The sequence below is a fragment of the Manis pentadactyla genome, chromosome 14, assembly GCF_030020395.1.
Source record: "Manis pentadactyla isolate mManPen7 chromosome 14, mManPen7.hap1, whole genome shotgun sequence".
NCBI classification, from domain to species: domain Eukaryota; kingdom Metazoa; phylum Chordata; class Mammalia; order Pholidota; family Manidae; genus Manis; species Manis pentadactyla.
Window position 1 is genome coordinate 12,584,241 of NC_080032.1, and position 22,481 is coordinate 12,606,721.

The following is a 22,481-nucleotide window of genomic DNA, read 5'->3' on the forward strand; positions in this document are numbered from 1 at the left end:
ATCCAACCGTCCATTATCCACTCATTGAAATATCTGTCTACCATCTGTCTGTCTGTCATCTATCTGTCCAGCTATCTACCCATACAACCAACTCTCTATTCATCTACCATTTACTCATCCGAGCATCCATCCATTCTCCCGTCTACCCACTATTTCTTTTCATCTAGCCAGGCAGCTATCAGACTGTTCATGAGTGATTCATTCATTTCTAATGCTCTCTCCTTCCCTCCTTTCTTCCTCCCTACCAATGTACACTCACCCAGCCACCTGTCCACTCATTTGTTCATTCATTCATTTGCTGAGTCCTGACTTATTCACTCATCTTCTCACCCATTTGACCATCTATTCATCCATCTTTTCCTCTACCTTCTCCTGCTGCCCGTCCTGGGCCTTCTCCAAGCATCAGCTTCATTCCTGGGCATCCAGTGGCTTTCCTGGGGCTTCGGGTGAGTTCAGAGCACCAGCTCCATTCTCCTTTCTCTGCCAGGAAGGAGGCCTGGCTGAAAGAAGAGAAGGAGAGTAAAGTAAAGAGAAGCCTGTGGGTGGGCAACCGCACATGGCCATCCTCAGTGATGCACCAGGCCAGACCCAGCTGGGGACAGGGAGCCTCCAACTCCCCACGTTGCCTTGTCTGGGCCTCATCCTCCTGCGGCAGGTTCTGCTGAGCTGAGTCCCGCAGCCTGGCCTGCAGACTCACAGCCTGCTGCCCAGCCTCTTCGTGTGGCCAGTGTGGGCAAGCCCCGGCCCCCAGAGTTCCGTGTCCACCATGACCCTGGTGTCTGTCTCTTGTGGACCTCCTGCTTACGCAGTTGAGCCCCCTTCCTGGTCCCTAAGGGAGCCCAGGGACTTCCCGTACTTTTGGCAATTTAGAGAAGGAGGTGGGGCTTATAGCCACATGGTCACCTCTTCCCCTGGTCTCTGCTCCTGCCGAACTAGTGAAGTTTATGACCCTTCCTAGGACTGCTAGGCCCCTGCTGCTGCTAACGTGCCCTGGATCGACCCAGATAAGGAAACCAGCCCCTTGCCTCAATTCTTTCCTTCATCAGTTACTCAGCCATTTGTCCAGCTACTCATCTTTCTACCTGTCCATCCATTTGTCCAGTGCACCCATCTATCAGCCCTTATTCAAATATCTACCTACCCATCTGTCCATCTGCCATCTGGCTGTCCAGCCATCTGCCCAGGAACCCCTCTTGGGCTTCTGTGTGCATGTGGGGAACAGTCTTGAAGTCTGGAGACGTCCTGTCATGGCCTGCTCTTGTCTGTCCCCTTGCCGATCACAGACTCATTGACACCCCTGGATGGAGCCCACTCTCCTCCTGGCCGTTGCTTGGTCAGGAGCGCTCCCCTTTATTCATTCACTGAGACAGTGATTCAGTTAGTGACTGTTTCTTGAGCACCCACCGCATGCCAGGCAGTGAGGCTGGCCCTGGGGCTCCAGCAGTGAGCCAGGCTGGGTATGGCCCCTGTCAGTTTAGGCCCTGAGTAGCCTTCACTGCCACCTTCAGTTTGGAGAGTGAGACAGGTAACAAGGAAGCAAAGAAGCACATGAATAGAAGGTTTAAGTCGGGGAAGGTACTGAGCTGGGAAGGGGAGCTGCTGATACGGGAAAGGTGGCCCTCCGGTCAGGCAGGGCTTGTAGGAGCCCACGTGTCAGCCCAGAGCTACGGCAGGACAGGTGGAGCGGGGGGGCGGGGGGGAGGTGGAGGGAAGTGCACCAACAAGGGTCTGGGGGTGGAGAGGCTCAACGCGCCCAAGGAACATGGCCTCGCAGCCCACACGCTACTGGCCTATCTGCACCACGTCTGCTCAGAGACACGAATGGACCCCAGGCATCAAAGTGGCCCAGTGTCCCGTTGGAAGCTGGTGGGCTCCATGTCCCCTTTCCCCTCCCTCAGGACCCCCTCCTTCAAGCCCTCACCATATCCTTAGCCCAGACAGTCAGACTAATGGCTTTGGAGGGGCCATGGAGGTACTGGGGTGCGGCTGAGGGGTCCAGAGACCCCAAAGGCCAGCTCAGTGAGGTCTGGGGACGAGGGCATTCTTTGCACTTCATAGTTTGGCTCAAAGGTAAAATTTCAGGAGCAGAGCAAATAGGGGCTGCTCAGGTGCCCTCAGTAGGGGCGGTACCAGTCTCTGGGCCCCCACGGTCCGGGAGGACCTTGTCCCCCTTCCCTGGCGCCCCACCACTGGAGGCCCTGCCTCGAGGGGACGGCGGGAGAGCAGCTGCCCGCTTTCTGTGCCCCGCAGCCCCCCGGCCCTGCCTTCTCTCTGTCACGGTCCCTCTCTCTTCTCCCAGCCTCTGCCTCCGCCTTTCTCCCCGCTGTTCTTGTTCATTTCACAGATTCTTACTGCACCCCATGTGTGCCCAGCACAGAGGGAGCAGATGTGACACAGAAGATCCTGCCCTCGTGGTGCCCCCTGGGCTAGTGCTGCTCCCAGCTCTGTCTCTCAAAACCTAGCACACAGTAGGTGCCCAGTTAATGTTTGTGAATGACTGAATGAATGTGTGCTTTTTCCCTTTCTCCTCACCACTTCCCTTGCCCGGCGCTCTCTGTTCCGGTCCTTTCTCCACCTGCCCCGTGTAGCTCAGCGTCTCTCCCATACATATACAGGCTCTGGACACACAGTAGGTGCTAAATATTAATGGTAACATCAGCTAACACTTATTGTTTAGTGTGTGGCAGGCCTTGAACTGAGCACCTATGTGCATGGGCTCATTTGCCTGAGATGTTTGTTGACTGAATAACTCAATGAGTGAATGGCTGAATCAATGAATGAGTCGCTCTATCTTTTTGTCTGGTGTTCCTCCTTTATTTTCTCACTATATTTATCTCTTTGAGCCTCTGGCTTGGTAAGTACTCAATAAGTGACAGATGGAAGGATGGGTGGATGGATGGATGGTTCAGTGGGTGGGTAGATGGGTGGGCAGGTAGGTGAATGGAAGGTGGGTGGGTAGAAGAATAGGTGGGTTCGTGTGTCTCTTTCTGTTTCCACCTGACACACAGTAGGTACTAAGTAGAGTTACTGGGGTGAACATTCCGTGGTGTCTCCAGCTGTCCCTCCCCCTTAGTCTGCCCCCTCCCCAGGGCTCCAGCTACCCCCAGCCCCTAAGGCCAGAGGTGGCCGGGCAGCAGTGGACGAGCCCTCCACCCCATGCTCCCCACTCCAGGAAGCAGCCACAGAGCCCCAAAGCTCCTGCGCCCCAGCCACCCCCCATCCTCAAAGTCTTCAACCGGCCTATCCTCTTTGACATCGTGTCCCGGGGCTCCACTGCTGATCTGGATGGGCTGCTCCCCTTCCTGCTGACCCACAAGAAGCGCCTGACTGACGAGGAGTTCCGGGGTGAGCCCCCCGGGCAGGACTAGTGGGCGGGCCAGCAGGGGTTGGGGGAGGCCTGGCACCGGGGGCCCCCTTTCCCCTCACCATCTTCCTTACCCCTCAGTGGGCTGCACTGGCCAGGAAGAGCATGGGACAGAGTCTGGTCCTGTGTGTCCTTTACCATATTACTTAGCCTCTCTGGGCCTTTGCTACTTTTACTCATTCATTCATTCGTTCGTTTGTTCGTTTATTCATTCATGGAAATGTCAGTGTCATAGGTAAGCAGAGACCACCCACCTGGGTTCAAATCCTACCCCCATCACTTAAGGAGCATATGGCCTCTCTGAGCCTCAGTTTCCTCATCTGGGGAATAATAATTAGCCTAGTCCTGGCTTCTGAGAATACCTAACTCCGTGATGTTGAGCACTAGGCAGCTGGGGTCCCGGGAGCCCCTGCCCCCTCTGGGAGGAGCTCTGGAGGGGTAGCCGGGCCCTGGGGCCAGGAATCCTGCATCTGCCTCCCTGGCACCCACCTCTGCCCAGCTTCCAGCTCCCCTTCCTAGGCAAGAACCCCAGTCACCACTGTCCCGGGACTCATCCCAGCCCTGAGAGCACACCCTCCAGCTGTGCCCAGGCAGCAGATATCACCCTCAGGGCACCGGCTCCCTCTGCCGCCCCAGGCCTTTCTCATGCATCAGAGAACTTGGCCTGTGAGCCTCTCAGCCCAAGTTTCAGTGATGATGTGAATCACCTCATTTGGCGGTAAGCCACACATAAGCTCCGGCCAATGGCCCCTTCTGGCCCCCCAAACCCATTCAGCAAAAGTGGGGGAGCTTAGGGGCGGAGTGAACCCCTGTGCCTGCGGCAGGGCAGTGTGGTGCCAGGCTGGGCTTGCCACAGCTCCTGCTTCTCGAGTCCAGGACTAGCTGGTGGCCCTTCACCTTGGCTGGAACCCTCAGACCAGCGTGTCTGTGCTGAGTGTGGGTGGGGAACTCTAAGACAGGCGTGAGGGGGTTCTCTGAAAATGTAGAGAGTAGTGCGTGTGTGCGGGGGTTTACCAGGAGGTCCATGATGCTAATTGAGCTTCAGGGCCCCTCACTTGCTCCGGACCCTTCTAAGGCCCTGCACCTAATTTTGAGTTCATAATTGTATGTTAGTTTCATAGATAGGCCCCCCAAGTTGTATAAGTCTCAGGCCCCACAAAACCTGGATCACCCCAGCATGTTTTTCTAGCCAGAGGCTCATGAACACTTCTGATTCTCAGGGGAGTCTGTGGCCCCGCCCCCGAAGTTTGACAACCTCCAGTGTGGCAATTGGGGCCCCTGGATCCAGCAGCCCCTGTGGGTAGAGCCACTTCGCCACCTGGTGGTTGGGTCCTGGAACTGCGTGTCCCTATTTACGGGAAGAAGCTGTTCTTGACTGACATTTTATCCCTGTACCCAGGCAGGCAGCTCCCCACCCTGTTAAAGCCTGGGTCTGGGGTGTGGAAGCCCAATCTTCGGTCTAGTTCTATGCCTCATACAAACCAACTTGGGTTATCTGTGGTTTGGAATTAACTGTAGTGCCTCACTCATCCCTTCACTGAATATTTATTAACTCAACAATGGCTATCAGGCACCTACCAAGTATCAGGCACTGTGCTTGGCGTGGGTGAACAATGGTGGGTGAGGCAGACATGGCTCTGTCCTCAAGTTGATCATAGTCTGAGATGACATAGATCAAGCAGCCAGAGAAATAAATACACATTTACAAGAGGCTGTATTAGAGAATCTGACCTGGTCAGGAAAATCTGGGAGAGCTTCCTGGAGGAGGTGACACTTGAGCTGAGTCTGAATGAGCTGCAGTTAACCAAGTAGGAAGAGAGGAAGAAGGAACGCAGAGGGGGATGAAGGGACCCAGCATGTGCAAAGGCCAAGTGGCTTACTGTGATGAGGTGTACTCTAAGGTGACCACTCAGGCTGCTGTGTGGATTGAAGGCAGGCCAGAAAGGCCAGTGGAAACCAGCAAGTGTCTCGGGCTGCAGATGTGATGGTGGCTGGAGCAGGGTGGCAGTGGAGATGGAGAACAGCAGAGGGATTGGAGAAATGGGAGGTAAAACCAATAGGGCATGGTGGGGGGTGGATGCAGGGGAGAAGGGAAGATAAGGACAGGGTGACTCACAGGTTTTTGGCTGGCTGCAGACACAGTCCTCTGACAAGCAGGCTGGGAGTAGGTTTGGGGAGGGAAAGATGATGTCAGCACAGAGACTTGCAAGTTGCCCAACAGTTAGAAAATGAGGAGAAAATGGACTGATACCGCCTCAACGGACTGACCCTAAGTGGGTCTGGATGGCATCCCCACGGGCCTTGGCCAGCATGTGGGTAAACCCTGCCTTCCCCTCCTGCACTTACCCAGATGGGGCACTGGAGTCTGTTACTCACTCAGGTAATAGTTGCCTTAGTTGCCTGGTGTCGACTCTGGGCTGGGATCCAGGGGCACAGTGGGAAGCAGCCCTGGCCAAGGCTTGTCCAGGTAACCTCACTTCTGGGGGTGCTGGGATGAGAACTCAGGTCTCTGCGAGTCTCTCTTGTTCTCCCCACTGCTTCCCAGTATCTAGGGAGAAGTTCCCAGAACACCTTCTGTGGAGTAACTCCAGCAGTGATGCTTATCGAGGACTCCCATCTGTCTGGTGTGGGGCTCATTGGCAAACGCCGGTTGGCTCACTGATTTCCCTTTGTGGCATCAATTCACCTATAAAGGAAACTGAAGCAGAGAAAATGTTGCACAGAAATCGAGAACAAAGCCAGGGCTTGAATCCCAGTGCGCCTGGCTCCAGAGCGGGCATCTCAGCCCACGCCTTCATCTCCTATCCTGCATTGGGCCATTCCTGAGCAGTATGGTTTTGCCCCATGCCTGATTCACACATCACAGGGATATTTTATTTTCATTGACTTGCTTTTAAAAGATATAAATCAACTCATGTAACCATAAAAATTAATACAAGGGAAAGAATATCTCAAAGGGACATTAGCAAGCATTAGTGGGCAGTGTTAAGGACCCATTAGTACCATATGGAGACCAACTTCACAAGAGAGATTTGATGAGGATGAAACCTTGCTCACAGGGGGCTTTCAGTGCTGTTATTGCTGCCTCTGTGGGGACCCCCAAGGTCCTCCCCCACCTGTCCTACGGTAATTTCGTGCTTTCTACGAAGGCAGTCCACTCCCTGGGAAATGCTGCCCTTCCTCTGAGACCCTCTAGGGGGCGCTAGTGTAAATATTTCATCGGAAAAGGAGTCTATAAACAGGTGGGCCAACGCTGCCTGCTGTCTGGCTTTTAGTTCACGGTCTCTGTTTAAGGGCTCTGAGAAGTCCTGTAATCAGTAAATATGGTGTTTAACCCAGCATCCCCTCCCAAACATTTGAGTCGTAAAATTCCCTCCAAACATGTTCTGGTAAGAACCAATTGCTCTACAGCCTATGCTTTCTCACATTTTAAAGAACTTCTGCCCCTCCACGCTTATTTAACTTTCCCCTTAGCACCACTGGGGGGAAGATAGGGAACAGGTTCAGAGAGGAGGTGTCACTCAGGAACCCTGGCCCCGCCCGGGACCCTGTCCCCCACTGCCTAGCAGTTCAGGCCCCGGGCCGAGCACCCCTCGTCCTCTTCCTCTCTCTCTCTCTCCCCCCAGAGCCGTCCACCGGGAAGACCTGCCTTCCAAAGGCCCTGCTGAATCTGAGCAATGGCCGCAACGACACCATCCCTGTGCTCCTGGATGTTGCGGAGCGCACGGGTAACACGCGCGAGTTCATCAACTCGCCCTTCAGGGACATCTACTACCGAGGTGGGGCCCTGGGAGTCACGTGGGGGGGCGGTGGGGCACTGTCCTTGCTGGTCTGACCCCCCGAGTGCCGGCATGTATCCAGGAAGCAGCTGTAGGAATGCAAGAACAGTAACGCCTTCCAACTTGAGTATTCCAAGATTCTAGAAGCGATCAGTCTAGTGGTCCGTGAATTTGGACTTCTGGGCTGGAGACGCTGTGGTTCCCGATGCCCTAGGGCCTTATCATAAGGTTTATGAGCCGACAGCGCTAAAAGGCAAAGGTGTCAGCAGTCCCAGCTCTCAGATCAGAAGTCTGAAATTCTAGAATCAGACTTGACTTGACCTTTCAGACTACTGGATATGAAGATTTGAAGTTTGTGGATTTTATATCCCGAGTCCAAAGTTCTTTGAGACCAGAATGCTGCTGTTCCTCTAGGATTAAAACCTCTTGTGAGTCTGAGAAGTAAGATACGGGGTCCTACAAGCTGGATCTCCTCTGAGCCTAAAACTGCTTGCTTAGTGCGGCAGATCCAGGCCTCCAACAGCAGCTCCACAGCAGGGGAGTGTCTGCAGGGCCACTTGGTGCCCCTGGGTGGGGCCGGCTGAGGCTCTGGCCTGCAGCCCCCACCGATGTCCACGCTCCACACCCCACTGACCTCAAGCCTGGTCTGGCCTCTGTCTGGGCTCACTGTTCTCCCGCCCCGCCCCAGGTCAGACCGCCCTACACATTGCCATTGAGCGACGCTGCAAACACTACGTGGAGCTGCTTGTGACCCAGGGAGCTGATGTCCATGCCCAGGCCAGGGGCCGCTTCTTCCAGCCCAAGGATGAGGGAGGCTACTTCTACTTTGGTGAGGAGGGGCCCAGTGGGCGCTGGGGCGCATGGAGGAGGAGCTGGGGGCTGGGAGGATATGGAGGTGTCTGCAGCCCCTGCCCCTCCCCAGACACCCAGAGCCACCCTGGCCTCGGGACCTGATGGCGCCCCGTACACAGGCTGCACGTTGAGAAATAGGCTCACCTCCCTTCCCTGAGCCCTAACTTCTCCATCTGTACAAGGGGGATCATGAGAACCCTAAAGGTTGTGATGGGGTGTCAGCACCCTGCACCTTATCACATGGTGATATCATCATCTTTTAGTCCAACTTATGCTGGGCCCAGCAGTCGGATTGCTGGGCCCAAACTCCATTACTGCCATGTCCCAGTTGGACCAATGGGAGATGCTGAATGTCACCCCTGCTTAAAGGCACATATTATTTGGGATTCAGGGTCAGAGTCCCTCAAAGAATCCCTCCATCTCCAAATCATATGTCCACATGCCCAAACAGTCACACACCATGTCCCTTGCACAGCCCACAGAGCAGTGTGGCTGCCACAGGCCACTGACTGCGGGGCTGTGTCACTGGGTACCCACAGGCACAGCCCCTGGGCCCTGCACTGACCGCCCTGCACCCACTCTGGCCTGCAGGTGAGCTGCCCCTGTCCCTGGCTGCCTGCACCAACCAGCCGCACATCGTCAACTACCTGACGGAGAACGCGCACAAGAAGGCGGACATGCGGCGGCAGGACTCCCGCGGCAACACGGTGCTGCACGCGCTGGTGGCCATCGCTGACAACACGCGTGAGAACACCAAGTTCGTCACCAAGATGTATGACCTGCTGCTGCTCAAATGCGCTCGCCTCTTCCCCGACAGCAACCTAGAGGCTGTGCTCAATAATGATGGTCTCTCGCCCCTCATGATGGCTGCCAAGACGGGCAAGATTGGGGTGAGTGTGAGGCCAGGGGGCACTGCCTATACACATTTGTCCTGTGCGCGCACACACACACACACACACACACACACATACAGAGGGGCTGCTGCTGACATTCATTATTATTAATGTACCCACTAACCACTCATCATGCCAACCCCAGCATACAGATGTCTTAGCTCAAGAACCTGCTATGCCTCCCTATTGTCCAGCCAAGCTACTCAACTTCATCCCAGAGCCACTGTCCTCACACTCCTCAGGATGCTCACTGCTCCACTCTGCCATCCAGGACAAGCCGCTGGTAGAAAACTGAGTCCCAGGGCTCTAGCCCTGAGTACTCCCCTGTTTTCCACTGCTGGGGTCCCAGTCCAGCCACTGAGCAGCCCTGCTCCAGTTCCTTTCCTCTCCAGCCTCCCAGCACAGGGCTAGAGCAGGCTTCCTCAGCCTGGGCACTATTGACATTTGGACTGGTTCTGGGGTGTAGGGCTGTCTGGAGCATTATGAGGTATTAGCTGCATCTGCGGCCTTGACCCACTGGATGCTAGCAATTCCCCCACCATGGCGGCACCCCAAAATGCCTCCACGCATTTTCCCCTGGGGGGTACCATCACCCTGACTAAGAACCAAACCTGGATGCTCTGGAGTCAGGAGCGTGGGTCTGAAGCCTGGCTCCGCCCCTTCCTATCATGTGATCGTAGACATCTCCCTGCTCCGCTCTGTGCCTCAGTTTCCTCATCTATAAAATGGGGATAATATTAGTGCTCTGTGGTGGAGGGTCATCTGACAACTAGATGGTGATCTCCTTCCAACTCTTGATGAAGACTCTGGGATGGACCCCAAGGGCTCAGTAAAGAGGAGGGGTGATCACTGCTCTATAAAAGATACAGCAAAATTACTAGCATTGCAGTTATAGTGGAGTCCCAAGGCACAGCAAAGGCCTGGTTTCACGTTCTGGGTCTGCCCTCCTGAGCCACACAGCCCTGGGCCGTTCCCAGCCCTCTCTGCTCCTCAGCTGCCCTGTGCAGACAGTGGGAGAGCGGTCACAGGAAGGGCCAAATAAGATAACTATCTCCAGAATGAACATATCCATAAGATTGATTAGTTGCTGTTTTTATTACATGAAGTCAACATTTGTTACAGTTCAGGTTTTTAAGGCTGGCCCGGCCTGAGCCTGGCTTCAGCAGTCTGCTTGTGTGGCCTCAAGGAACACCCCTCTTCTCCCAGCCACCCTTTGCTCATCTGTAACCCAAGACTAAGGTAAAATTAAACAAGAGGATGTGAGCAAAGGGTCCGGCATGCAGCAGCCGCTCAGTAAATATTCCAGCCTGGCCACCATCCTGCTCTCTGGTGCCATCTGATGGGCTGTGCCCAGCCTCACTGGGGACCCTCAGATGTGAGGGACCCCCGACTCCCCCCTCTCCCATGCAGGTCTTTCAGCACATCATTCGCCGGGAGGTGACGGACGAGGACACAAGGCACCTTTCCCGCAAGTTCAAGGACTGGGCCTATGGGCCAGTGTATTCCTCGCTCTATGACCTCTCCTCCCTGGACACATGTGGGGAGGAGGCCTCCGTGCTGGAGATCCTGGTGTACAACAGCAAGATCGAGGTGGGCCAGGCGCCAGGGCTGGGGCCTGGGGGAGGAGGGAAGGGGCCCTGGGGCCGGGCTGGGGAGCCCAGGCCTGTAACACCCAAAGCAGTGCATCTAAGTGCAAAAGAAGGTGCCAACTAAGTGTCCAGAGGAGCATCTGGCCCTGGAAGAAAATGGAAGGATTGTAAGGGTCTGGCTTCAGGGGCAGGATCCTGGCTCTGTAACTTATATGCTGTGTGGCTCGGGACAAGTGACCCAACCCCTCTGAGTCCCAGCTTCCTCTTTTATAACACAGGGATAAGGATGGTGCATAGCTTGTAGGGTTGCTGGGAAGATCAAGTGAGTTCATTTTTGAAAAGCTTGGTAAAGTACACATTATATATCAGCCAACATCATTAGGAGTCATTATATGAAGTTTTGAAGGCTCCTTTTTTCACTTAGCAGTATTTTGTGAACATCGTTCTGCACCATTAAATATTCTTCTGCAGTATCATTGCTGCATGTAAATGCACCACATTCTAATTAACCATTCCTCTATTCTTGGTCATTGGAGGGATTTTTTTTCTGCCTTAACTACCAGGAATAATACTGTAATAGGATCTTTGTGGCTATATTGTTGCACAGATCCATGGTTATAAAGAAACTCAAGATGTTAAATGGACAGGATGTTGTTGCACAAATGGGGCAGAAAATGCTAGAGCCTGGCTGCACAGTCTCCCAGCCCTGCCCCTGTGAGCTGGACAGACGCCTTCCCTTAATAGAGCTCACTTCCCTCATTTTTGAAATTAGTGACCAGTTGATTTAGATTGGGGGTGGCAAGTCATTTAGCATCTCTGGTACAAACTGATTGATTGGTAGTGTCTGCCCAGGGAACTGTATCAAGAACTAATTGTGCAGGGCTCAAGTATTGATGCCTGCCCTGGGTTCAGAACTGGTGAATTATGGCTTCAAGTATTTATCATCCTTGAGCTAAATTTCCCAATCCTCCTTCCTGAATCGGGTGTTCTGAGGTTGAAACCCAGGGATTTATATTTTTTGGCAAACTGCATAGGTAATTTTGCTACCAGCTGCTCCATACAATCCACAGATTGGAGTTTGGGGACCATGAGAAGAGCTTTCTGGCTCTGGGTTCTCTGAATCTAGAATAGGCTGGAAGGGCAAGTTGGGGCAGAATTGGGCAGAGCCTTGAATGCCAAGCCCAGGACTTTGGGGTTGATCCTGCATTCCCATGCAGTTAGTTCCCTGTGAATCCTTGCGTGTCGCTGAAGAATGGGTTAGGAGGAGGAGTGCTCACAGGGCAGAGGGTGGGGAAGGGCACGGTGGAATCAGCCTGTCTGGATGCCCCCCATCGGGAGGGTGGCCCCCGACCACCCTGCCTCCCACAGAACCGCCATGAGATGCTGGCTGTGGAACCCATCAATGAACTGCTTCGGGACAAGTGGCGCAAGTTTGGGGCCGTCTCCTTCTACATCAACGTGGTCTCCTATCTGTGCGCCATGATCATCTTCACCCTCACCGCCTATTACCAGCCGCTGGAGGGCGCTGTGAGTGACTGGGGTGTCCTGGGGCCTCGTGGGGCCTCTCTGTAGGAGGACTGAAGGGGGCTCATGAGCAGGATACGGAGGCACCTCCCACACCCGGCGGAGGGGCGGCTAGAGGGAGACGGAAGGCTCTGCAGGGTCCAAATGTTCGGGGTATTGGGGAGCATCCGGGTCTGGGGCCCGATGCTGGAGGGGCTGGGTGAGGACCTGCGTGCCTCCCCCCAGCCGCCGTACCCCTACCGCACCACGGCGGACTACCTGCGGCTGGCCGGCGAGGCCGTCACGCTCTTCACTGGCGTCCTGTTCTTCTTCACCAACGTGAGTCCTTGGCTCCGTCCCGCCTGCCCTTCCTCCTCCTTCTCTTTCCCCACCTTGTTTAGCTTCCCTCTCCACCCCCCCCCCGCCGCCTTCCTCCTTTTATTTCCCATTCCCTTCTGCCACCTTCTCCAACCCTGTCCTTCCCTTGTCTGCTTTTTGCTCCTTTCCCAACGGAAGAGCCCACCGTCGTTTCTCTGTACCACGGTGCCTCCCTTTCTTCTCTCCCTTCCGCTCTCTCCTCTCTCCTCCCCTCTGCACCCCTGCCGGCTCCACCTGCTCACATGCCTCGTCCTCTCTCCCAGATCAAAGACTTGTTCATGAAGAAATGCCCTGGCGTGAATTCTCTCTTCATCGATGGCTCTTTCCAGCTACTCTAGTGAGTAGAGGCCCTGGGCTGGCAGCTTCTGCATGAGGAAGGTGGCGTTGGGCTGGTACCTCATCCAGATTCAGGGGAGATGACTCTCTTAGGAGTGAATTTGTCCAGCCTGGGCAGCTGTAGCCCAAAGTCAGGACAAGGCCAATGTCATGCGATAGATTCTAACGGTTAAGGCAAGATTCTGGTTGCTAGAGACTTATCACTATATGCCCCACAGAGAGAAATAATAGAATCTTTTATGCTGGTGGTTGATTGCTAATGTCTGCCTGAAGTGCCATGTTGAAAAGCATCTTGAGGCTGGGTCTGTGTTTAGTGCAAAAGAGTGCTGTGATTGATTAATGATGTCTGCCTAGGGCAGGAGTAGGAGCTGCTCTGTTCACTACATCTCCTTTTCCCTCGGAGCTGGAGAACAATGAAATTCACTTAGTCACAGAATCTCCACCAAGCACCACTGACTCTTGCCCTAGCAATTCCAAAGGGCATCTCTTTGGGATCTTGCAGGGCCTCAGAGCCATTACACACATATTAGTTGGCAATTAATTGAGCGTTTTGGGTAACAGAATGCTGGGGAGCCTAGTGAATGCACTTCGTTTCCCTAGTGGTCTGGAAGGTATCCAATGTTCTGGTTCCCTAGAGGCCTCAGGGCATGTCTCCCTGTCCAGGGCCTCATGGTCCCCTCTCCCCTTGGGCTCTTCTTGTTGTCTGCTGCCCTGTAGCTTCATCTACTCAGTACTAGTGATTGTCTCAGCGTCACTCTACCTGGCGGGGATCGAGGCCTACCTGGCTGTCATGGTCTTTGCCTTGGTCCTGGGCTGGATGAATGCCCTTTACTTCACTCGTGGGCTGAAGCTGACGGGCACTTACAGCATCATGATCCAGAAGGTACAGAGCTGGGGAGCGCTTGGGCCTGTGAGTCCCTGGAGGGAGCCGGCCCTGGCTCCTTGGCCCTGAGGACATGGCACACTGTAGGGGCAGCAGGCAGGGGCTGGGTGTTGGGGAGGGACAAGGGTGGCACTGGAAAGAAGGTTTGGGGTGGAGGGGTTGGGAAAGAGAGAAACTATGTTTTGTTTTTTTGCCTCCGTATCCCCACTGGGGTCTTTAGATCCTCTTCAAAGACCTTTTCCGCTTCCTGCTGGTCTACTTGCTCTTCATGATTGGCTATGCTTCAGGTGAGCTCTGGGTGCCCAGCGGGCCTGGCGCAGGCGGTGCAAGGGCTGGAAGGGCAACTATAAGCCAGCGCTTGTTGGGTTCCCACTGCTTGCCAGGCTCTGGGCTGAGCCCTTTTACATGCCTGCCTCATTTAATCTTCCCAACAAGTCTGTAAGGCAAGTGCCTTTATTATCTATTTATACTTCTATTATTCTTGTATCCTAGTATTATCTGTAATATTATTATATAATACTGTAAGAGTAATATCAATTTATTGATATTATATTAATTTATGTTAATATATAGTTATAGTTATATTAATTATATACATTAACAATGTGATCATTAATATTACTGTATTAGTTAATATTATATAATACTATATAATATAGTGTTATACTATACTATTATACTATATATTACTACTTAGAGTTCCCAGATAAGGAAACTGAGGCATAGAAGGTTAAATAACTTGGCCAAGTGCAAAAGCTAGGAGATGGTTACACTGGCACATTAGTTATTGTTACAAAGGAGCCCCCCCAAAACTTAGTGGCTTAAAGCAACCACCTTTTATTACTGCTTACAAGTCTCCATGTCAGCTGGGTCGTGTTGCTTACCTGGGCTGGGTTTGGCTGATCTCAGTGGGCTCCTGTGTCTGTGGTCAGCTGCAGGCTGCCGGCTGACTGGTCTGGCTGGGATGGCCTCAGTGGGGGTGACTTTGCTGTCTTCCCCGTGGTCACTCATCCTCCAGCCAGCTAGCTTGGGCTTGCTCGCTTGGTGGTCTGAGGCTTCCCCGAATGTGAGCGGAAGCGTTAAAGGTCACTGTCTGGCATAGCATCACTCATACTATTGGCCAAAGCAAGTCACAGCCAGCCTTGACTCAAAGGGTGGCAAATAGACTCTCCCTCCTCATGGGAGGAGCTGCAAAGCCACACACGAGAGGCACAGGTACAGGGAGGGGTGAATTTTAATAATGAACCGACCAGCCCAGGTCTTCCTGTAGGGCCCAATACTGGCTTCATGATGCTGTGGGACCTCAGTGACACAGGCCTCTGGGGGAGGACCAGGGATGGGGAAACTAACCGAACCATCAGGCTGATCCCCAAGGGATGGGTGATCTGCCATCTCTTGTCCAGCATCCAAAAGAGAGTGGCCATCTCCGGCTTCTCCAGGTTACATTCACGTCTGAGAGGGTTGGCACAGAGACAGGAGTCTGATGGTTGTGATATTTTATTTTATTTTATTAATTAATTTTATTTTGTATCATTAATGTACAATTACTTGAACAATATTATGGTTACTAGACTCCCCCATTATCAAATCCCCACCACATACCCCATTACAGTCACTGTCAATCAGTGTAGTAAGAAGCTATAGGGTCATTACTTGTCTTCTCTGTGCTGTACAGCCCTCTCTGTGCCCGCGCCCCCCCACTACATTATGTGTGCTAATCATAATGCCCCTTTTTCCCCCTTATCCCTCCCTTCCTACCCGTCCTCCCCAGTCCCTTTCCCTTTGGTAACTGTTAGTCCATTCTTGGGTTCTGTGAGTCTGCTGCTGTTTTGTTCCTTCAGTATTTTCTTTGTTCTTATACTCCACAGATGAGTGAAATCATTTGGTACTTTTCTCCACCTGCCTTATTTCACTGAGCATAATACCCTCTAGCTCCATCCATGTTGTTGCAAATTGTAGGATTTGTTTTCTTCTTATGGCTGAATAGTATTCCATTGTGTATATGTACCACATCTTCTTTATCCATTCATCTACTGGTGGACGCTTAGGTTGCTTCCATTTCTTGGCTATTGTAAATAGTGCTGCGATAAACGTAGGCGTGTATCTGTCTTTTTCAAACTGGGCTGCTGCATTCTTAGGGTAAATTCCTAGAAGTAGAATTCCTGGGTCAAATGATATTTCTATTTTGAGTTTTTGAGGAACCTCCATACTGCTTTCCACAATGGTTGAACTAATTTACATTCCCACCAGCAGTGTACGAGGGTTCCCCTTTCTCCGCATCCTTGCCAGCATTTGTTGTTCTTAGTTTTTTTGATGCTGGGCATCCTTACTGGTGTGAGGTGATATCTCACTGTGGTTTTAATTTGCATTTCCCTGATGATTAGTGGTGTGGAGCATCTTTTCATGTGTCTGTTGGCGATTTGAATTTCTTCTTTGGAGAACTGTCTCTTCATATCCTCTGCCCATTTGTTAATTGCATTATTTGCTTTTTGGGTATTGAGTCGTGTGAGTTCTTTATATATTTTGGGTGTTAACCCCTTGTCAGATATGTCATTTACAAATGTATTCTCCCATACGTAGGATGCCTTTTTGTTTTGTTGATGGTGTCCTTTGCCATACAGAAACTTTTTAGTTTGATGTAGTCCCATGAGTTCATTTTTGCTTTTGTTTCCCTTTCTCAAGGAGATGCATTCAGGAAGAAGTTGCTCATGCTTATATTCAGGAGATGTTTGCCAATGTTGTCCTTTAAGGGTTTTATGGTTTCATGACTTACATTCAGGTCTTTGATCCATTTCGAGTTTACTTTTGTGTATGGAGTTAGACAGTAATCCAGTTTCATTCTCCTGCATGGAGCTGTCCAGTTTTGCCAACACCAGCTGTTGAAGAGGCTGTCATTTCCCCGTTGTATGTCCATGGCTCCTTTATCATATATTAATTGACATATATGGTTGGGTTTATATCAGGGCTCTCTGATGGTGGTGATATTTTAACCCAGTTAGTGCTGAGGCTCTGCTGGGATTATTTGGGGGGAAGTGGAACTGTGGCCTTAGCTGGGGAGGTAGGGACAGGATACAGCTGTCCCCTCCCAGGGATAGGACTTGGAAGAACTAGACAGAGTATCAAGGGTTCCACAACAGTTTAGGATTCAGGTCAGAAGTCCAGTCCTACTCTAGTCCTAATTATAGAAACTGAGGCAGAAGCTTAGGGGTTAAAGTAGCAGCTTAGTTCTGGGCCCAGGGCTTCTCCTAATGAGGGACCCTGGATCCCTGGTGTGAGGCTGACAGAGCACAAGCATGACAGGTGTGCTTCTGCTCCCCACTTTTGTGCCCACGGCAGAAGTTGGTAATGGATCACAGAGCAAGTTTTCTGATGGGTCCAGACATGGTCTCAGAATCCTTCTGAACTCGTGTCTCAGCAGCCACTCCACCACTGGATAGCTATGGCATATGAATCGAGGCCTGCTTACTGTAACCCTGGGTTGAAGGCTCTATGACATGCTTCACCACTGACTGGAGGGGCTCAGCCTCCTCAGCTCCCTGCCCTGGATGGTGCAGGGGCACTTGTTGCTGCTGAATGAGAAGGACTCTGAGGGTTCATCTGGGTTTAATGGGAAGCGATGAGCGCCGTGATCAGCTTGAGATGTGTGGAGGGGGCAAGGGCCTTAGTGAGCATCGCTTCTGGGAATGTTAGGACTAGTACCTGGTTTCAGCTGCCACCTTTCCTCTCTGAGCTGGTATGAGCTGGGAAACAGAAGCATGGGGGAGAGCCTGCCCCCCAGGAATGTTGGCATTCCAGGCTCTTAAGGCCTCTAAGAACAGGCTAGATTGGGTATCTCAGCTTTAACATGACTGACATTTGGAGCCAGCTAATTACCCATGTGGGAGCCATCCTGTGTGGGGCCGGATGTTTAACAGCATCCCTGGCCTCTACCCACTAGGAACCAGAAGCATTGCCCCTCTAGCTGTGTCAACAAACATATCTCTAGACATTGCCAAATGTTCCCTGGGGCAGTGGGAGTTACTCATGCTTGAAAATTGCTGGACTAGATCCTGGAACCTCTTCCTTGTTAGCAAGAGTTTCCGAAGGCTTTGGATTCAGGAGGACCCAGCTCTGCCCCTTGCCGTGCTGGGTAACCCTGGACTGATGCTCTCGCCTCGCCGCACCTCAGCTTTCCCCTCCATGAAATGGGAATGACACTCCCCACCTCTCAGCTTGTGTCCTGGCACTCAGCAAATGCCACCCCCATCCCTTCCCCAGCCCTGGTGTCCCTCCTGAACCCATGTGCCAACATGAAGGTGTGCAGCGAGGACCACACCAACTGCACGGTGCCCACGTACCCCTCGTGCCGCGACAGCGAGGCCTTCAGCGCCTTCCTCCTGGACCTGTTCAAGCTGACCATCGGCATGGGTGACCTGGAGATGCTGAGCAGCACCAAGTACCCCGTGGTCTTCATCATCCTGCTCGTCACTTACATCATCCTCACCTTCGTGCTGCTCCTCAACATGCTCATCGCCCTCATGGGGGAGACAGTGGGCCAGGTGTCCAAGGAGAGCAAGCACATCTGGAAGCTGCAGGTGAGGCCCAGGAGCCCCGTCCCCGCCCTGCCTGCCACCCTTCTCCTTCCGAGGGTGGGCCCGCCACACCTCTGCAGCCTTGCACGCTGGGCAAACCACGTCATCTCATTCTACCTCCACTTCCCTGCCTGTACAATGGGCATCGAAGGCTGCTGCCTACTTCCCAGAGCTGCCTAGTGCATTTGCAGGCAGCTTCTTGCCTGACCACCAGCTGTGGTCTCAGATTCACCTTGTGGTCCAGGTCACAGTCAACTTCACCCGGCTCCTCCATGTAAGCTGGTCATCACAGGAAGTGCTCAGAGAGCGGTGGCATTTTGGCAGGGGTCCTGTGCTGAGTCCAGGACTGTTCCGTGCCCACCACTGCCCAAGAGACAAGGCTGGTATGGGTACAGGCCACCCCAGCACAGGGAAATGTCAGCATTCTCATCAGAGGGGCTTTTATCAGCTCAGATGTGGCTGCCAGGCTTCAGCACCCTGAGAAGCTGGGGTGGATGTGGGCCTCACTGGCACCTGGAAGCTCCTGCCTTTGCCTCCCAAAGGTTTCTATGCAATCCTAGAAAGCAGGGGCCTGGGGGTTTCATGCAGCTCATGACCCTGGGGGTTCACAGTAAATAGTGCTATTGCAAGGCCCAGGGATGCAGCACCTACATTTACCCTGACTCAGTGCATTTCAAGGAAAAGGTGCCAGGAGATGAAAACCCCTAGGTCATCCTCCAGGTCTGGGCTTAATCTTTATCCATATCACTTACTTCACTGGGCCTCAGTTTCCCCACTGGGTGTAACTCATATGATGCAAATGGGCAGCCTGTGGACCAGATCTGACCAGCCAGATTAATTTTTTCTGTGTTACCATACCTTCAAAAAATTCAAAATTTTCAAATGGAGAGATTTCATATAAAAGTCCAGATTGCTGACCTTTCTCAAAAAGCTGGAAGCCTGCCCACATTCCTGCCTGGCAGCGCTCTGGCGGGTGAGAGGCAGCCACCCCTTTACATGGGGCATTCGCCTCCCCGTGGGCCCCAGCACCCAGTGGTGACTTTGCCGTACCCGCGTCATGGGGCTGGGGCTGTGGTCTTCCTGCCTCTGATCCTGTTCCACTCGTTCGCTCCCCTGCCAGGCCCTTGTGGGGTCTGAATGTATAACCCTGTTTCCGTGAGCAGAGGGGCCGGGAAGCCTGGCTCCCTGCCCACCCCACCCCGGCCCGTCCTGTGGGTTCTGCCACCCAGCTGGGGGAGGCTCACCAACGGCCTGCACACGCTCGCTCCTGCAGTGGGCCACCACCATCCTGGACATCGAGCGCTCCTTCCCCGTATTCCTGCGGAAGGCTTTCCGCTCCGGCGAGATGGTGACCGTGGGCAAGAGCTCGGATGGCACCCCAGACCGCCGGTGGTGCTTCAGGTGAGGCTGGCGGGCGGGACTGAGCCATCTCAGGTGCGCTGGGCCACCTTAGGTTTTCCACCCATTGCAACTTCCTGGGCCATGAGGCCTAATGGGCCCAACTACAACTCAGGTCTAGTAGATGGTCTTGGGCAAGTCGGGTTACTTCTCAGCCTGCCATCTCTCCATCTGTGCAAAGGGGACGACCGCCCTAGGCCAGCTGTGCAGATCAGATGGGTCGGCACGTGGGCCAAGCTTGGCCAGCACCCGATGAACACGGGGACACCCGCACAGCAGCTGGTGTCACCGTGCTGTTCCTTGCAGGGGGAAGCAGGTAGTTGGAGGAGGCGCTCACCTCAGCGCATCACCCTCTGTCCGTAAAGCACCGCAGTGGGCCTCAGTGCCAACTGGAAGGGGAAACGGGAATCAGCAGCTTCCAGCATGTGGGCACGGCCCAGATGCACGGGGAGTGCTGTCGCCCTAGAGGAAGCCCTGGGTGAATCTTTACCTTTAGGGAGAATCTGGGGAGACTCATTCTTTATAAGGTGATGGTGGCATAGGCTACAAGTGTCACGTCTAGAGTCAGGCGAAGTCAGTCTCCTCATCTATGAAGTGGGGACAGTAATGGCACCACCTCACAGGCCTGAGGGATGAACTTACTCAATTTGAATGCAAAGTTCAAATCCTGATTGTCTCACTAATCAGCTTTGTGACTTTGGATGAAGAGTGTAACAAGCAGTTTCCCTATCAGTAAAATGGGAGCAGGGGATCTGTATCTTTGTGGAGTTCTGACGCGTAGCAGTTGCTCAAAAAAATGGCAGTTGAATGAAAATAACAAAAAAATTATTTTAGAAAGGTAAAATTATATTGAGCCAATTTGGGCCCAAGAGGCTGTGGCCTGACTTTCCGAGGGTGTCCTAGTCATAAGAAGTAGGAGTGTCAAGAAAGAGGGTGTCTGTCACAGATGGACCGATGAGCAAAGTGCGGCTGTCCATGCAATGGGACCGCGTCCAGCCGCACGAAGGAATGGAATCCAGGTGCATTCTCCACCACGGACAAAGACTGAAAATATCATGCTAGGTGAAATCAGCTAGCTGCAGACGCCCACACGGTGCATGACTCCATTTACACGAAACGTCCAGAATGGGTGTGTTCACAGAGACAGAAAGGAGAGCAGAGGTTACCAGGCGCCGGTGGGATCGGGAGCGGGCAGTCAGCGCCTGACGAGCAGTTTTCTATTTGATCGGAAAGAGACGGCAGTGATGGTTGCCCAACCTTGGGAGTGTACTTAATGCCCCAGAATTGCATATTTTAAAATGGCTAACATGGCAATGTTTATGTCAGTATATTGTGCCCGGACGAGAGAAAGGAGGAGGCTGCCTCGGGGTGGGGGCAGGGTGCCGTCTCGGTGGGGGCTCCCTCTGACCTCCTCTCTGCTGCGGCCCCTCCAGAGTGGACGAGGTGAATTGGTCTCACTGGAACCAGAACTTGGGCATCATTAACGAGGACCCAGGCAAGAGCGAGAACTACCAGTATTACGGCTTCTCGCACACTGTGGGCCGCCTCCGCAGGGGTGAGTGGCGGGGGTTGAGGGGGGACTCGGGTGCAGAGGGGGTGCCTCGTTATCTTCATCACTATTTGCTTTGAGCAGTCCCGTCCCCTTTCTGGGACTCCGTGTTCACTTCTGCAGAATGGGGGGGTCGGGTAGGCTGACTGCTGAGTTCCCTTTGCTTCCTGTGAGTGCCCGGGGCACCTCCCTCCCACTACACTGAGTATTTGGAGCCCGGCATTCTGGCCCGGGCTTGAATTCTGATTCCTCCATTTACTCCTGTGTGCCCCTGGGCGGGCGCCTTGACCTTTCTGAGCCCTGGTTTCCACCTGTGTAAAATGGGGATAATGATACCCATTCTTATTATTAGAGTGCTTGGTACACAGTAGGCACTCAATATATACACGTACACTCTCTACCCATCCTCACCTCTCCCTCTGCCATGCCCCCTGCAGATCGCTGGTCCTCGGTGGTGCCGCGCGTGGTGGAGCTGAATAGGACCTTGAGCCCCGACGAGGTGGTGGTGCCTCTGGGCAGCATGGGCACCTCCAGCTGTGACGGTCACCAGCAGGGTTACGCCCCCAAGTGGGGGACTGACGATGCCCCCCTCTAGGGGCCGTGGGCAGGGGTAGGGTCTCTGGACGGCAGCGACCCTCCCCTCCCCCCCACGCCCATTTCTAGTCTGCCTGCATTTCAGTGACACCTCCCAGGGTGTTCCTCACACACTCCTTTGCTCCCCAGAGGTGAGGGCCCGGCGCAGATGCTGCGGAGGCCCCAGGACCCTCTGCTCCCCAGGCTGGCGCCCCCAGCTGTGCCTGCCCACCCTGGGCAGGAGGCTCCTGGCTGCCTGTCTTGCTCCCATGGAGTCACTTAAGCCAATTCCAGGGCCTCTCTGCCCACTGGCGCTCAGACCCCCGCTTCTCCATTATTTATTTGCTCTGCTCTCAGGAAAGCACTGTGACCCCTGCCCCCAGCTGGACCCCGGCAGAGGCCTCAGGACCCCACTCCAGGCGCACTGCTGGCCGAGGCCCGGCCCGGCCTGTGTCCTGGGCTGCACACGTCACCTTGTTCAGCAGTAGCGTGGCGGCTTTGCTGAGGGACTGGGGCCCTCAGGGTCGGGTCGATGACCTCTGGGTGTTCTGCAGAGAAAGTGGGACTTGCCGTGCTCAATAAATATTCATTCACTGATGGTAGAGATGCTGGCATGATGGCCTGGGGGCACGGGAACAGGCATGGCCCCAGCACCGTGTGGGTGGAGAGGCGTGGCGGGGGGGGATCCCAAGAGCCATTCTGACTGGACGGACTTGGGTCGTGTAACGTGCCTGAGCCAATCCCATGACCTGAGGATAGGATGCCCCCCTGGCTGAGCCACACCTTCTAGGTACCAGGGTAGATCATGAACAC

The 22,481-nt window shown here is 53.6% G+C and overlaps 1 protein-coding gene across 3 annotated transcripts in view; it reads left to right on the top strand.

Annotated features, from left to right (window-relative positions):
• Positions 1-22,267, top strand: part of TRPV4 (transient receptor potential cation channel subfamily V member 4) — a 35,886-nt gene extending 13,619 nt beyond the window's left edge. For 2 of the 3 annotated variants that reach the window (XM_057491466.1, XM_036904038.2), the window contains 14 exons: positions 3,173-3,345; positions 6,991-7,143; positions 7,832-7,972; positions 8,587-8,885; positions 10,299-10,478; positions 11,846-12,004; positions 12,227-12,319; positions 12,622-12,695; positions 13,412-13,577; positions 13,798-13,864; positions 17,835-18,151; positions 19,422-19,549; positions 20,980-21,101; positions 21,533-22,267. In XM_057491466.1, coding sequence (XP_057347449.1) covers positions 3,173-3,345; positions 6,991-7,143; positions 7,832-7,972; positions 8,587-8,885; positions 10,299-10,478; positions 11,846-12,004; positions 12,227-12,319; positions 12,622-12,695; positions 13,412-13,577; positions 13,798-13,864; positions 17,835-18,151; positions 19,422-19,549; positions 20,980-21,101; positions 21,533-21,690 — 2,230 coding nt within the window. In that variant the 3' untranslated portion in view covers positions 21,691-22,267. Of the gene's footprint in view, positions 1-3,172; positions 3,346-4,098; positions 5,832-6,990; positions 7,144-7,831; positions 7,973-8,586; positions 8,886-10,298; positions 10,479-11,845; positions 12,005-12,226; positions 12,320-12,621; positions 12,696-13,411; positions 13,578-13,797; positions 13,865-17,834; positions 18,152-19,421; positions 19,550-20,979; positions 21,102-21,532 lie in introns of those variants that run through there. The other variant, XM_057491467.1, reaches the window with a different exon arrangement.
• Positions 22,268-22,481: the final 214 nt, after the last annotated feature.